A 16714-nucleotide genomic window follows, 5' to 3' on the forward strand; every position below is an offset into this window, starting at 1 on the left:
GAGACCCGTAATTAAACCATGATTCCAGGAAGGTGCAGGTTTGATGAGCAGGAGATTCACCTGACATTTTTCAATAAAGTACTGTAAAATGCTTGTGTGTCTACCTTGTCATTAACCATTGGGGGCTGTATAAATAAATACAAACCACGAAGGCTTTCGGAGCAGTTTAAGATCAAACGTTACTGTTAGGAAAGAAGAGCGTTATAGATTTATAAATGAGAACATAAATAGGCTTAACGATGAGTGTATATATGTACTTGAAAAATAAAATGTGTACTAGGAAGAACTTCCTTGCCTAAACAAACATCACAGTTTTCATAGCCTAGAACATGAAGGAAGATTCCTCTGCAAGCCGGCTTCCAGGCAGCCAGCAGCTCGGAGGAAAGTTAACAGAGCAGTTACTATGGCAACCTGATATGATTACCTCCATCTTTTAGTCTGCACATTTAAGCTGGGGATATCGTTTCCTGACTTCTGTGAGGCTCTGGAAGAGGACGAGGAAGCATTTTAATAAATATGCATCTCTTTCACAAAAAAAGAAGAAAAAAATTGTAGTGGGTCCTAACATGTTGACAAAAATGCCAGATCAAATGGATTTGAGAGATCAGCCCAGTTCAAGACTGACTCGGCCCTCCCTCCACTGGGCCTCCCAGAGAAAGGAATTCCTTTATGTTCATTGAAGCCCTTTCTAGAAAAGCCATTCCACTCATACCTTTGTAGAGAAGTGAACAGGGTGTGAAGGGCTGCTCGGAGGAAATCTGCAAGAGCCTGTATTTTCTGCTCCCTTACCCCGACCCCTTTTGTCATTTTAAAGTCCGATGGGCCAGGCCTTCCTCCTTTGGATCCTAAGGGTGGGGGAGGTGTAATCCTTCAACGAATCCTGTTTCGAGTCTACTGTAATTTATTGTAACCGTGAGACAGTTAAGGTACACTTTGGGGGCTGGTACAAATTAAAGAACACTTTAAAATAAATTCCATAAAATTACAGTAGCTTCAAATCTTAGTGAATAGTAGCCCTTGGGTTATCTAAGGTGTGTTACTCAAGCTCTTCCTAAACTGAAGTGTGATAAATACGGTTAAAATCTTGGGGAAGAACTGTCGAGACAAAAGTCAAGCAGTTTCCACAAAAGAGAACAATTCGACAACAACAGAATCTGTTCTTATATTAAATGTGTTGTTATACTCAATTAATTTTCAAATTAAAAATTGACATGAGTAAATTTATTTCTCACCTCAGTTTTTTTTTTTTTTTAACTTTTCAGTTTGCTGACTTTCATTCTTTGGAGTAATATGATCTCTCTTTTGTATGATACATAATACATTTTTCAAAAATACACCAGCTTCTTAATACTTAGAAATACATATTCCTATGTTAAACTATTTATTTTTTTAAAATGTTTAAATATGAATAAAAACACTGTAACCAAAAGTAGCTGCTTATTTTTACAAATGAAATGTGGTAAAAATAACAATGAGCCCTAACTATATAGAAAGTCTTAAAGTTTATTTTGATAGACTTGCTTTTTACAGTAATTGGGTTTAAATTAATTCCTCTTCAGAGATGATTCTTTGAAAAGCTAAAAATGCAGAGGTTTCACACTTTCTTTTATTTCAAATACGCATAGTAGTTACCCAGGAATACCGACTCTCCATTCTTTGTCTGTTACGAGCAAACAGATCTATGGACTGTAAGCCTAAAATGTCTCCTTTATGCACTCTGAAACGGTTGGGTGACTCTGCTTCTCTCCTGGCTCCCAGACTCTCGGCTGAGAGGCGGCCATGCAGCCCCCCTGTGCGTGTAGGGGTAGGGGTGCGGTTGCATGCTACGCGGGTCTGGGCCTGCGCACCCACCCACAGCAGTCAGGGGGCTGCAGCAGCGAGCCCCACACCGGACACAAATCCTTTCGGCTTTGCCTCCACGCTGTAAACGCTGCCAGGATGAACAGTGCCGAGGAGCACTGCTGAGGCGAGTGTGTGTGTGCGTGTGCGCATGCGCGCGTGCGTGCCCCGGAAGCCCAGGTATTGCTGTGTCCTATTTTACGGGGCACTTCCTCAAGAGTTCTTCTGAAATTTGCTACCAGCCCAGAAGGGATGACACCTTGCCCTTTACATAACCCGGTAGAGATGTTCAATGCGCAGCCTCTGAACTGGGGCACGATTCAAATATCCTAAGAGCACACGCAAATCCTGAGTTTAGGTGCCGTGTTTTAAAGATTAAGAAGAAAATGCAAAGTTCCTGTTAAGACTTTAAAGCTCCTTGAGGTCATCGATTGCCGGGTGCATAAACGCCCCAAATTGATGAGTGCAGCACAGCAAGTTTCCCTATGCTAACAGCTGTAAGGAAAATGCCTTTATTCAGCTGTTCTATATGAAGCAGAATTTCAAAAGTCTTTGGTTCCTCTGAGGCAAAATCAGGTTTATGAAAAACGCAGCATCTGCTCCAAGTCTATGTTGTCTCCCTCAAGACAACTGGGTGTCGGCACAAGTAAGAACAGTCTTAAAAGCACAGAGGCAAAGTGATATGCCCGGAACATCTCCATCTGCTTTGACATGGCCACACTTCATTAGTTTTAATTTACCAAAAGGAAATTAAATGATAACATTTTTTTTTCCCCCAAAGCAGACTGTCTAGAATAGGACTTCAGCTTAAAACAAATCATAGCATGTTTCTCATTAAATAACCCCCCAAAGAAATTCAAAAAGTAATGATGGCAGCTCTGAGAGATGACTCGCCTTATATTACAGAGTTTGAGAAATGAAACTTGCAACATTAGCCTGAGATCTTTCTTCTTGATGATATTTTGCAGATGCCCTCTCAAGGGTGAGACCATTTTGTAATTTTGGGGTGCTGTGGACTTTAAACTTTTATTTAGACTTGGGCATTTAGGAGAGAGTGGTTTTTTTGTTTTTGCTTTTTTTTTTGAAGAATAATTCTAATTGAAGCCTTATTTACAAAAATTACTTCTGAAGTTCTTTTCAAGTTACATTTCCAAAACACACATATTGGGTTAGTGGACTTAACTAAACGTGTTATTTGTTTCCTTCCTATGTGGCTGCCTGTGCCTGGCTACAGGTAGGCAGATTTTATACTGAAGCCCACAAGCTTCTGGAGTTAGCCTGACTGGGTAAAGCTGGATGCAGAGGGTGCTAGTGCACAGTAAGGGGATTTTGTTCAAAGCTGAGAGCCTCATCAAGTTTTCTTGCCGCTAATTTCAGTTGGGATTGGCAGGAAGAGAGAAAAGTGGACAAAAATTGGCCTTTTCAGGCTGAAAAGTAATGTGTATGATTCTCAAGTTCAACAGAGATAGGAGTTACATGGAAAAAGCATGGAATACATCTGGAAATAGCAAATGTATATCAAAAGGCTTCCTTTCTTTTGTTCTTCCATGCAGACTCTTCGGGCATCATACTTGGAACATCTTTTAAAGTTTCTCTCTCTCTCTCTCACACACACACACACCCATCCTCTTAACTGACGGCATTCAGTAGCAATAACATTTTCTTTTTTGGCAATATGAAAAGGGGGCAAAAAAATGTGACTTACAAATAAAATGCCATGTACTTCTATAGGGTGTGCACTGCACAGTTCCGCAGGATTTCGAAGCGAGCCTGAAGCTGGCTTACAAGCGCCACATCCTCCTTTGCGTGTGGAATGAGAGACTTCATCCCCAGCTGTTAGGCCCAAATCATCCACCTCGCATCCACGCAACTGCCTGATCGTCGCTTTCAGGACCCTGAACTTGATCCCATCACTTCAGAATGTGCAGTAAACTTAAACTTATGAAAGGAGAGCTCATTAATTAATGTCAAGGTAATTAACTGATTTCCTCTACAAGGTCATTGCAAGCATACCAGCCTCTGTTCCGTTTAGACATTGTTGTTGGATCACAAACCACAGGATGAGACTAAAACTAGAAATCTACCTTCTCTTTTCTTCACTAACAAAAAAATAAAATGATAACTGAGTGCCAACATATGTTCCTGTAGGAAAACACCTCCCTGGATGCTTGTAAACAGTGTTACCGTACCGCTAACTCACCAATGGTTTGGGCCCGAAAACTTTTTTAAAATCTGTTTTTAGTAGTCTAGGGGTAGAGACCTCCACTACTGGGAAAACATTTGAATTACGCCATCGCTGTTTCCATGTAAAAACTACCCCCCTCCCCAATTAAGATGCATCCAATTCCAAGAGGGGAGAAGAATTTCACACCCTATGCCAGGGCTTATACCTGAATTAAATCTTCCACTTGTCAACCCTCCACCCCCAGCCTCTTCAAACACCAAATAAAATGACAACAGAACAAAATTAAAGAATTAACAGGTTAAGTGGAGGGAGAAAACATTTGCCTACAACTCCGAATTCGTTTTCCAGATCATGGGCTAGGAAAGGTGGCAGAAATCGACGTGCAACGCTCCTGCGGCCCTTCTGCCCTTCCGCCTGTCCCAGCTCATCCCAGCTGTGGCCCGGGGCCCAGCAGACGCTCCAGACAGGACTACGGCTGTTTGGGGATTATGAGGTTTCCCAGCATGTCGAAGGAGTTGCCGTCTGGATGCACAGTCACCACTTCGCCATTTTCCTGGTGAACCAGAAGGAACCCGGAATCATCTAGGCCGACTATCCACACCTTTGGTCCCTCAGCACTTCCCAGGCGGACTTGCTGGGCACTGAAAATGAAGAACAGCCCCCAGTCACCAGGGAAATGTAATGCTGCTGCTTGAGACAATTAGTTCAGCAATTATCCATTATGCGAAAGGATTCGGGGGTGGGCTGGGATGGATATAGTTAAAATGAATCTGAGCCTGAGCTCTGACTTCCACTGGTCTCCCCTGAATTGTCCTGAAAACTACCCGCATAAGCAGGGCGAAGGAAAGTCCACTAGGGAGTTAGGAATTGCTTCCCTTATAAAGGACGTCACTCCTCATTCTGATCATCTGGAAAGATTATTTGCACCACTTCCTTACCCTCTAGCTACTTTAATTTTTATTTATTTATTGCTGCATTGGGACTTTGTTGCTGTACACAGGCTTTCTCTGGTTGTGGCGAGCGGGGGCTACTCTTTGTTGCGGTGCACAGGCTTCTCATTGCTGTGGCTTCTCTTGTTGCGGAGCACAGGCTCTACGTGCGCGGGCTTCAGTAGTTGTGGCACACGGGCTTAGCTGCTCTGCGGCATGTGGGATCTTCCCAGACCAGGGCTCGAACCCGTGTCCCCTGCATTGGTAGGCGGATTCTTAACCACTGTGCCACCAGGGAAGTCCCTCTAGCTACTTTAAAGAAACACTGTGCAACCCTCTAGGTTTTTTGGCTGAGACTGGCCGCTTTCTGGCTGTGTTCAAAACTCTTTATCAAGTTGGGTAGCATCAATTATAAGTTAAACTCATTCTAATTTTACTTCCTTAGAACAGTTTCCAAATGCAACTGTTGAGTTACATCCTTGTTAACAGTTTTAAAAGTATGGACTCTGTACCTCCCCAATTTTTATTTTGAAGAATTTCAAACCTACAGAAAAGGTGAAAAATAGTACAATGAACCTCATATTCCCCCTTCACTTATATTCACACCAACTGGTAACATTTCCCATGTTTGCTCTCTTTACACACACACACACCTACAGTTTTGTGGGGGTGGTTTTTGCTGATATTTAAAAATAAGTTGCAGGCATTGTGACACTTTATACTTAAATACTTCAGCATGTATCTCCAAAGAATAAGAAGTATCTCCTACAAAACCAGAATATCATTATCACTCGCAAGAAATTTGATCTTGGGCTTCCCTGGTGGCGCAGTGGTTGAGGGTCCGCCTGCCGATGCAGGGGATGCGGGTTCGTGCCCCGGTCCGGGAAGATCTCACATGCCGCGGAGCGGCTGGGCCCATGAACCATGGCCGCTGAGCCTGCGCTCCGCAACGGGAGAGGCCACAACAGTGAGAGGCCCGCGTACCGCAAAAAAAAAAAAAAAAAGAAAAAGAAATTTGATCTTGATACAATAACATTATTTAATATGCACTCCCTGTTCGAATGTCCCCATTGTCTCATTAATATTCTTTGTGGCTATTTCCTCCCTTCCAGGATCTGATTATGAATCACATACTGCACTTAACTGTCATGCCTCCTTAGTCTTCTTAGATCACAAAACTCCCACCTTCTCTTTGTTTTTAAGACACTGCCATTGTTGAAGGGTAGAGGCCTATTGGTATACATCAGTGCTTCTCAAACTGAAGTGCCTGAGAATCCCCTGGAGCCTTTGTTAAAACACAATGCTGGGCCCCAGCCTCAGAGTTTCTGATTTAGGAAGTCCAGGTTGGAAGTCAAGAATCTGCGTTTCTAACAAGTTCTCAGATAAGGCTGCCACTGCTGCTGGGAGATCTCACTTTGAAGATGACTGTTATCAAGAACATTCCACATTTTAGATTTGCCTGTTTCCTCACAATTAGACTCAGCTTAAACATGCTGGGCAGGAAAATCTCCAGTGATGTTGTGTCTTTCCCAGGGCATCCCACCAGGAGGCACGGGCTGCCCGTTTGTCCCAATGACTGGAGATGCTAACTTGCTCAAGGTGGTATCCACCAGGTTTATCCATCAGTAAAGTAAAAGATAATGATCTAGACCAGTGTTTAGTTTCTCGTTTTAAGATATTAAACTACTGATTTAATAAAGGAATTTTAAAAGAATGAAGACAAGCCAGCACTGACCTGTGTAGCCAATATTTATAATAGAGAGGAAGAACGCCATTGGGCCCTTCGTCCTGAAATGTGTCGATCAGCTTCTCCAGCACAGTCACACTTCTGGCGATGAGATAATCAGCTCTTAAGGGCTTTAGTTCGGCCCCATGTTGCTTATTGTATTCTGTGATGAGATCGTTGATGCATATGGTAGGGTTGCTGTTAGTCACGTTAAATCCACAGCCTGGACAAAAACAAACAATTGAAAACACGAGTAGCTCAACCTACTGACGACATCACACGTTTCCCTCAACCACCTGGAAAAAGTTACAGTTTTTACTGTCAACTTCCTGCTTCCTTGTCCTCATTTTGATTTATTGTCTCTGGCCACTTAGAGAAAGACTTAACGTCTTTAAGCCCATCTTCCTTTCTCACCCTTCCCTCACTATCCCCATCAAACCAGAACCATTCCAGATTTATTACAAATTAGTTGGGGAAAAAAAGCAAGCCAGATTTGATTCAATTAAGCAGAAGCTACGAATGGGACAAAACAGAGCTGCTTCTGAAACGACCACCTCCTGTGGTCTAGCCAAGAATTGGAGCTCTGCACTGAGCCGTATGTAAAATAAAATCTCTTGTTTCTTTTTCTATTTAAATAATGGAACACATGCTTACATATAAAGAATTTTATTCAGGTCTTCAGAAGTAACCTCTGGATTCAGAGATTTCCAACCTTGGTCATGACTTAACCCTAAAACACATCTTTTAATGCTTTATCCTTGGAAGTCTTTGGTGCTAGGGTTACACAGTTGGCAAAAGGCCAACCCATGTTTAGTGGCTCTTTCACAAGCCCCTAAACCAAGGCTTCAGGAGAGTGAGTTTCTGGCTTATCTCTGCTGTTACTTAACACCCCTGTTCTCTGCAGGAGAGGGGAGACTTTAGAAAAGCCGAACCTTGGTTTTCAGCAGGGCCCTGAACCAACCTCAAAGAGGTCTTCAATAAGGAATAAAATACTGCAAGAACTAGGCAGGAAGACTATCGTTTTTTTCAGGGCCTCTGGGAAAAAAATTCCCAAAATACTTGCCTCAGATAGAACAACGATATTTACAATAACTACTTTTTGGTAAATGTTCTGCGCCACTTTCAGTGTTAAGGGAAGGACTGACTGGCCTCAGATTATTATTTTTTTAAATATACTGGCTATTAAAATACAAAGCAATGTAAAAAACAAGTAACTAGAGCAACAGTTGTTCATTTGTTCTTTCGTTGGACAACATACACAACAGCTGAAGCACCTGTGGCATATAAAGCATTCAATTAAGTCTATATAGCACTGAAAAAGCTTCCCTGTATTCAGAAATCCAAAGTGCTGGGAAAATAGCTACATGAACCACTGTCAACTTAGGCTGCGTCTTTCTAAAGACCAGCAAGCACCCCTGACGGTAACCTTGAATCTTTCCCCAAAAATGCCCCCCGTCCCCCTCCCCCACGTCCCAACGCCTTAAGAAAGCTATGGACTCTCCCCGCAGGAAAATGTTTCATTCCCCCCACACTGACAAAATTCCCTAGGTCCCTGAAGGAAACCCAGCACTGGGCCTCCTCAGTATCTGTGGGCCCTATTAGGAATCTCTGCACCTAGCCCAGTTACTCATTTACAGATGGCAAACGGAGCTTGGAGGGTATGAAGAAGCTTGCCTAGAATAATATTGCCTGTTGGTAGCAGAGCTGGAAGCATACACCTTGTATTCTTTGGCTGGCGCTTCTAACACACAATCACATGTTTTCTCTCCATTACTGATTTTTGAACACCAATCAAGCTCTCCTGGGCATTAGGGAGAAGCTGATGCTTGGATGACCAGGTGCCGAGGAACTTCTGAAGCCACTTCAGATCCATCTCCTTGCCTGATACGGATGTGCTGATGTGAAACAGGGATTCTTTACCCCACCTTGACCAGCCTGGAATTTCTTCTGAGGTCAAAAAGAAGGCAACTTTTCCAGGGACTGGGAAGGTCAGATTAAGAATACAAGAAAGACTGCCAGGACACCCATCCTTGAAATTAGCTTTCTTTTCTTATTACCAAATAATACAGTAAATGTTTACTTTCACTGTTTCTAATTCATTGAGAAGCAGGAGTGTGGAGAGGTATGAGAAAACGCCTGTTTGATGAGATGCCAGTTCGGTGGTTTCCATGGCCATAGATAGGAACACTAAACCCTTTGAAGGGCTTTCTACCAATCTGGCCTGTTGTGCACACATATTGTGTTCTATAACTCAAGACTCAAAGAAAAAGTAATCCCATATGATAATCCACTCCCCCCAATATAGCCATGTGTGAACCACTTTTATTTTTATTAATCTAAAAATTCTGGGGGAAGGCTTTAAAAACTTACCAATAAGTATATAAAATGTTTCTCCCATAAGTGTTGAGTTAACCAGAACTCCACCAAGCTTCATGAGGTCACTGTAATAAATATCGTTGGGCCACTTCACTCGTAAGTTGATATCCTAAAGGAAAATCTACATATTAATCAAGCAGTCAGAAGACACAAAGGGACAGGAAGAGGTCATCCAGCTAAAATAAAACAAAAGAAAAAAGATGAACAGAATACTCTTGAAACAAATGGAACAGGGAGTCTCATCCTCTCTTCTTTTTGAGACAGCTAATCACCGCTTTGGAACAATCCAGTATTAAAGTACCTGGTGGGGCTAGAGGGAAGGAGACCTAGAGAACACACTCAACAGGAATCCCAGCATTCTCCCCACCCCCATCACTGTTCATCATCAAAAACACTCTCCGAAGACGCCTACCTTGGGAATTAAGTTCATTACCCCAATATCAACAACCACACCACAGAGTACCACTGTGTGCTGGGGACGGGGGCAGGGAGAGAATAACACTCTCAGGGCTCTTTTCCCTTAAGGAGCTTCTGCTCAAGAGAGAGACAAATGGCCCTGAATTAACCAACGTCCTAAAAGTCAGGGAGAAATGTGCCAGCAGAATGCTATGGAGATACCGAGGAGCACCTCGTTTTACTGAGTTATTAGAGAAGGTCTCCATGAACTGCCACCAGTCAACTCGGGAAAGAGAAATAGACTTGTCCAGTGGCCTGCTGCCTCTCCATCCTGAAGGATGTGGCCTGGGCAACCCTGCCTGTGCCTGGTCTCAGTGGAACGGGCCAAGGGTGGACACTGCCTTGAACTGGGCCACCCAGACCCCCACCTCCTACCATGACTGTGAAGTTGGGGCACACAGACTGGGTGAGACCCAGTGGGCACCAGAACTGCCAGGGCTCCTGGGTCTGGGACTGGCAGGCAGGTGTGGGTAGAAGGAAGCCCATCTGGACACATGAGGCTGGAAGAGAGACACTCAGCAAAATAAAACCAAGAGACCAGAGAGTAGATAATGGCCTCAGTCCCAGAGGGCTGGCTCTTTCTTCACTGGGGGCAGGCGCAGCAGCAAGCCCCAACTCGGTGCTAGCCTGCATGTCACTTATACCAAGCCCATGTGTTGCTACTAGTATCATCTCTATTTAACAAAGGGAGGACTGAAGCTTAGAGACACTGCCTGGCTTGCCTGAGTTTGCGCCACCTGCAAGTGGCAGAGCTGGGATACAAACCCAGGGCTTTCCGACACCAACCCCTGGGAGCTTAACCCTATGCTATGCAGCCTTCCGCTTCCTAGCAATCCTCTTCCCTCCCTCCAGCAGGACTTCTTTTCACCGTGGCCAGTTAGACCATGTTTCTGTCCTTTAAAAGCTCATCTGCTCTATGATAGGGAGACCTCATACTACTTTTCTGACTAAAATAAGGTTCGGGGGGATGGGTGGAGGTGGGGTGGGAAGTGTGCCCCCCAGGGGACATACGGCAATATTGGGAGGCATTTGTGCCTGTCACAGCTTGAAGGAATCCTACTTGCATCTAGTGGGGAAAGGCCACTGATGCTGCACCACCGCCCATAATGCCCAGGATGGGCCCACAACCGAGATATGGAGGGGCCCAAATGTCAGCGCTGAGAGTGAGAAACGCTGGTCTAGAAAATCTGCACCTTGGAGACCACGGTCCTGATCACTCTCCCAATTCCCCTTCTTTCTCCTCTCTTGCCTACCCACGTCCCACGGTGGCCAGCACAGTCCTGGCCAGAGCTCAGAGACAGCTCCTCCACTACAGGGGCCGCTGCTTACTTCTGAGCTGCCCCTGCTTTCGGGCTCCTGTTTCACTTCACATTTTCAGGTCTAGTTAGTTAATGATGCAATCTGTGAAATTCTGGGTTCTCACCCAGGTGAACAGGACATCTATTCCAAGATGAAGAGAAAGTCCAGGTGTTTATTTTTCATTGTCTCAACCTTTTATTCAGACAGCTACTACAGGCCTTCCAGGTATAAAGCACTGCGCTAGGCTCTTTGAGGACCAAAATAAAACCAATCCTGTGTTCCAAGATCTGGTTACTTTGTAGGAGTTAGAACCGGAGCACAAATAACCCTGCTTCAAGCAATCCATGGGAGGTGCCCTAAAAGTGGCCTAGACATTTTAAAGCACTGCATGGCATCGTAGGAGGGAGAGTTTGTAGCTAGCAGTTTCCAGGAAAGGCATTTGAGCCAGGACTCTCAGGGCAAATAGGACCTGGAGGTGCAGAGAAGAGAACAGGAGCAGGATACACGGGTGCGGGGAGGCTGCAGAAGTCCAGCAGGACCTCGAGGACAGAAGAGCAGCAGGAGCAAGGGCGGGCAGCCCAGCACGGGTTCCGGAAGGGACGGCACACAGGCCACCGCACTGCCCCCGGTCCGACCAGGCTGGGTATGGTTCGTGTGCAGATGGTGACATCTGGCCGGGGACAAGAAGGGCAGGATGTAAGAGAGGCCAACCCAGCACAACGGGGGGCCTATTTCAACCAGCCTGTAGCTGTAGTGTGTAAGCTAATTAGACTCGGTGAAAAATGAATATTCAGGACCTCCCTGGTGGCGCAGGGGTTCAGAATCTGCCTGCCAATGCAGGGGACATGGTTCGAGCCCTGGTCCGGGAAGATCCCACATGCTGCGGAGCAGCTAGGCCCGTGAGCCATGGCCGCTGAGCCTACGCGTCCGGAGCCTGTGCTCCGCAACGGGAGAGGCTGCAACAGTGAGAGGCCCATGTACCGCAATCAATCAATAAATCAATATTCGGTTAGCCAAAAAGTTCGTTCGTGTTTTTCTGTAAGCTGCTACAAACGAACTTTATGGCCAACCTAATACTAAGAGAGCAGATCCTAAAAGTTCTCATCACAGGGGAAACAATTTTTTGAATAACTATATGAGGTGATATATGTTAATAAAACCTCCTGTGGAGATCATCTTACGATATCCGCATGTCAAGTCATCATGCTGCACACCTTCAACTTACACGCTGCAGCACGCCATTTACATCTCAGTAAGACCGAAGATAAAATAGGAATGAAGCCAATCCAAAACCATACAGATAAGAAGATAGCGCTTCCCTGGTGGCGCAGTGGTGGAGGGTCCGCCTGCCGATGCAGGGGACACGGGCTCATGCCCCGGTCCGGGAAGATCCCACATGCCGCAAAGCGGCCGGGCCCGTGAGCCATGGCCACTGAGCCTGCGCTCCGCAACGGGAGAGGCCACAACAGTGAGAGGCCCGCGTACCGCAAAAAAAGAAGATAAGGCTGAGCTGGACAGCTGCGGAAATGGGATAGGAACTTTGGTGGGAGCTTCTTAAGGAGAATGCGGACACACCCCCGGGTCCATTGTTGAGGGCAAGCTTTCCACCTCCCCACCCGCTACCCCAGCACCCGGCAGAGCCTTCACGCACAGCGGGCACTCAGAAAGTGCTTGCTAAGTTAACAAGTGAGGCTACAAGGTCAAAGTTAAAGCCATGAAAAAGCTAAACAGACTAATTTAAATTTTTACTTTATTTTCCTAAGACTAATTAACCTGCTGCTAGGGTTAAAAATATTTTCCCCACAACAGAATTTTGTCTTCTCAACTGCTTAGTGCAAGGTGAAGTATCCAGTTCAGGGGCTGCACGCTGGGCCTGTGAAGGCTGGTGACAGTCTGATGAGCCCAAGCCCATGAGACACAGCAAGGATGCTGAGCGCCCGGTAACAAATCTCACGCTTCGGCATACATGCCAATGACTTGACGTAATACGGGAAACATGTACCCTGGTCCCACATACCATGACTATGAGGACATGGCCACATTGGAGGAGCTTAGGGGGCAGTGGAGCATTGAAGCACTCATGACAGACCCCCTTTCAAAGTCATGATCTTAGCATCTTGCTTCACGAATTAATACAATAATTGTTTTTAGCCTGACGTTAAGAGCTGTAGGTGGGGAGGGAGGCTGGGAAGGAACCCTCTTATTTTTATTTTATACGTTTAATGTTTTTTAGATGAATGAATCTTTTTTTAAAAATTTTTATTTATTTATTTATTGTTGGCTGCGTTGGGTCTTCATTGCTGCGCGCAGGCTTTCTCTAGTTGCTGTGAGCGGGGGCTGCTCTTCCTTGCGGTGTGCAGTCTTCTCATTGCTGTGGCTTCTCTTGTTGCGGAGCACGGGCTTCAGCAGTTGTGGCTCGCGGGCTCTAGAGCGCAGGCTCAGAAGTTGTGGCACATGGGCTTAGTTGCTCTGCAGCATGTGGGATCTTCCCCGACCAGGGCTTGAACCCACGTCCCCTGCATTGGCAGGCGTATTCTTAACCACTGCGCCACCAGGGAAGTCCCAAGAACCCCCTTTTTACATCCATAAGAAATTCTTCCAGGAAAAGGAGGAGGGGGATACAGCAAGTGGAGGCTGGGGAATGGGAGAAAGGCTTCATGACTGTGTTAACTGCTCTCTTTTCCTTGTCTTCTTAATAACTGACACCAAAGCATTCAAAAGTACTGATGTAGCAGGCACATCTGTCCCTACAGCTGGGTGCAAATGGCCCTAAACGAACATGCACATTGAACTCAGGCAGCCACAGACAAGGGATAGCTTTGCTGAGCACAGCCTGTGGTAAATGAAGGTAGGAAATGAGAAGGTTTGTTTAGGCCTATAAAATAATCCTTTTCACCAGAAAGCACCACAGATAAATAGACCCATCCAGTCCAATGTGTTTCAATAAGAAAGAAAGAAAGGAAGGAAGGGAGGGAGGGAGGGAGGGAGAGAGGGAGGGAGAAGGACAGAAAGAGAATTCTGGAAAATAATCACAGCAAGCCTGAAGCAGCTATAAACCTTGCAGCAAGCCTGAAGCCGCTATAAACCTTGCAGCAAGCCTGAAGCAGCTATAAACCTTGCAGCAAGCCTGAAGCCGCTATAAACCTTGCAGCAAGCCTGAGGCAGCTATAAACCTGACGGTGCTTTTAAACCTCCAAGAGCATTCTGCTGCCAGCTTTGCAAAAGCAGGCTGAGGCTCCACATGAAGGAATCATTCAGACGCGTACTACAAACACACCTGAACTGAGATGTGCATGCATGGTGGGGATGTGACGGTGATGAACTGCACGTACCTGGTACCCAGGAATGGACCTTACCGCCTCCACGACAGCCAGAGACATCAGATGCTGGACAAACGGAATCCTCTGTCCCAGCTGGGATCTCAGTGGGATGGAGACGAGCAGGGTAGAAAGAGCGCTCCCCACGGGGCTCAGCCAAGCATTCCTTCCCCGCCCTGGAACACAAGCGCCATCAGGAAACCGGCCATTCTGCACCATGAACAGACCCAGATGCACATAATGCCAGAAAAACTGCTGAGGCCTCAGAGCCACACACTAAAGACCTGTCCCACCTGAATGACGGATGAACATGCTTGGTTATTCTGGGCTTACCTCAACAACAGAGAAGCTTTTTAAAATCTGGAGCTCTGTTGCTGAACAAGTTTCCAATAATTAGCATAATGTCCTCACTCTGTGAGCCTGTCATTTATACTTTGATGATAAAGTCTTACACAGTGTCTGAACATCACTCTCAGCTTAATTCTCACCATACGGCAACGTGCAGGTGAAAACAGAGACAGTGGGGAAACTGGACCGAATCTATACTGGTCCAGGAGAGGTCCTGGAAGCCATTTGCTAGAAGTGATCCCTACTGTGATGGTCCCATAATGCTGTGAATACATTAAAAACCACAGAATAGTACACTTTAAATCGGGGGACTGTATGGTATGTGAATTATATCTTGCTGTTGTTGTTTTTTTTTTTAAAGGAAGCTGAATTTGAAAAATGATCCCTGATATTAACTCTCTGAGTTATTTTTCTTAAAAAATACAAGTCAAGAAAATAACATAATCAAAACGAGAGGTATAATCAAACTTCTTCCATGTCCTTTTTTAAACCACCTTATTGAGCACCACAGCCTTGAATAAAATAAATTTTTTTCTCTCTTTGAGTTATGTTCAAAAGACATGCTCAAGAGAAAGAAGCGAAAACAGTGGATTTATTTCATTGCTTCTTCTGAGAAAGGCATAAGAGCCTCTGAGAGTTAAAAGGACGTTTGGGTCGGCCTGCTGCCAGCTGGGGGTGGGGAGAGACAGGGGCCAATCGCTCCCCGTATGACCACTGAGCACGAATCTGCTTGCGGCTGGACCCCAGATGGATTCTGGGAGGATGTGGCCTCTTGCCTCCGAGAGTCAGCAGGTGTTGGAAGCTCTGGGCAGCCCTTGGCTTCTTTATGGTCATTCTGTGAATACGCATTGATCGTTGATCGAGTGCCCACTCCGTGCAAATTCCAGTGCCAGCTGGCAGACGAAAGACCCCTCCATGAGACACTCGGTATAGACACAGAAGGCACCTCACAGAGAGCCTTCAGGAAAATAAACGTCTCTATAACATAGTTATTATTCACACACTGCAATGCCTAGAATGTGTCAGAAAGAAGAATTTACAAGACGTAGGTAAATGAACATTAAAACCATCACAAGCGGACGTCAATTAATTAAACATCTCAGTTTAAGAGAATGCTTTAATTCTTCTAAGGTTCAATCTTCTAATCGATTTTCCTCCCTCTTCTCCATTTTAGGGGTGTGTGAAAACAACTTCTGACTCGAGTCATGTCGATGATCAGCACACGCAACCCATTGGCTCTCTGGCCAGGAGAGTCACAGATTTTAGAAAACAAAAACCCCAGAAACAGTAACAAAAGATGACCGACCTTTGCCCTGCGTTTGGTGGACTGCGATGGCGATTAAACCCATTTCCTGTGGCATCTCAAACATCAACCTGCAAATGGTGGGAAAGACCAGTCAGCCAGAACAGTGACACGACATGAGAACCGAGAGCTGAAAGTGGGGGACACTGTTTGCACTCATTTGTGAATGTGTTAGTAAGGAAGAGCCATCTGACGGGTTTCAAGGGATACTGACCCCATTCCCAGCCTCTGTAGTGAGAATGATGGAAAAGGGACAAAGAAAACACCATTTAATATAAAAAAAGATGGTTGGGGGGGGCAGTGTGTGTGCACGTGTACCTGCCCAAGCTGTCATTAAGTTTATTCAAGACATTGTTAGATTACATTTCCTTGGAATATCCTATCAGATTCTTTCTTCCCCCGCCGATGTGGTGTCCCTTCTTCGAACGACAACTAGCAATTCCTGACATTTGTTTCTACTTACAGTGTGTTTCTGTCTGAACACTAGAACATAATCATAACAGAAGTTTCTGATTATTCAGAAAACTAATATGGTGGCAATAAAGCTGTTTAAAACACACACTATCCCCTGAGAACTAATTATGTTTTAACTATAGTAAATAAATCTACACCTTCTGAGAACTCAGGAGAACCTTGGATCCTTTTAGGCTTGAGTTCTGCTTTTAAAATGGTTTTATTTAGAAGAATACAAACTTCCCTTTGGGGGATGGTTAGAAAAGTGCACTATATCTCCACCAAATGAGTCGACATTAACTTTTTTTTCTTTTCTCTCTTTTTTCCCCAGAAAAGGAAAGGGAAAAAAATCCCTCACTCTGAGAATTTCCTCCCAGTTCCATTCTACACATTTAACTCCACGTTAGGAAGGTTTTCCTGTGCCTCCCCAGGAGTTGCTGACCAGGTACTGAGCAGGTTTATCAGACAAAGCGAAACACCAGG

General features: G+C 45.1%; 2 protein-coding genes across 2 annotated transcripts in view; one reads left to right on the top strand and one right to left on the bottom strand.

The window, feature by feature from the left end:
- SIM2 (SIM bHLH transcription factor 2) overlaps window positions 1-1802 on the top strand; it is a 52190-nt gene extending 50388 nt beyond the window's left edge. The window contains exon 12 of the mRNA XM_024758418.1: window positions 1759-1802. Within this exon, the coding sequence (XP_024614186.1) occupies window positions 1759-1802 (44 nt within the window). The remainder of the gene's footprint in view (window positions 1-1758) is intronic.
- The window catches only part of HLCS (holocarboxylase synthetase), a 198131-nt gene continuing 182907 nt past the window's right edge, over window positions 1491-16714 (bottom strand). The window contains exons 8-12 of the mRNA XM_024758419.1: window positions 15782-15849; window positions 14143-14303; window positions 9050-9164; window positions 6689-6902; window positions 1491-4665 (exon numbers count right to left, since the gene is read on the bottom strand). Of these exons, the coding sequence (XP_024614187.1) occupies window positions 4494-4665; window positions 6689-6902; window positions 9050-9164; window positions 14143-14303; window positions 15782-15849 (730 nt within the window). The 3' untranslated portion in view covers window positions 1491-4493. The remainder of the gene's footprint in view (window positions 4666-6688; window positions 6903-9049; window positions 9165-14142; window positions 14304-15781; window positions 15850-16714) is intronic.

Source organism: Neophocaena asiaeorientalis, unplaced genomic scaffold (assembly GCF_003031525.2).
Source record: "Neophocaena asiaeorientalis asiaeorientalis breed wild unplaced genomic scaffold, Neophocaena_asiaeorientalis_V1.1 scaffold45, whole genome shotgun sequence".
Taxonomy (NCBI): Eukaryota; Metazoa; Chordata; class Mammalia; order Artiodactyla; family Phocoenidae; genus Neophocaena; species Neophocaena asiaeorientalis.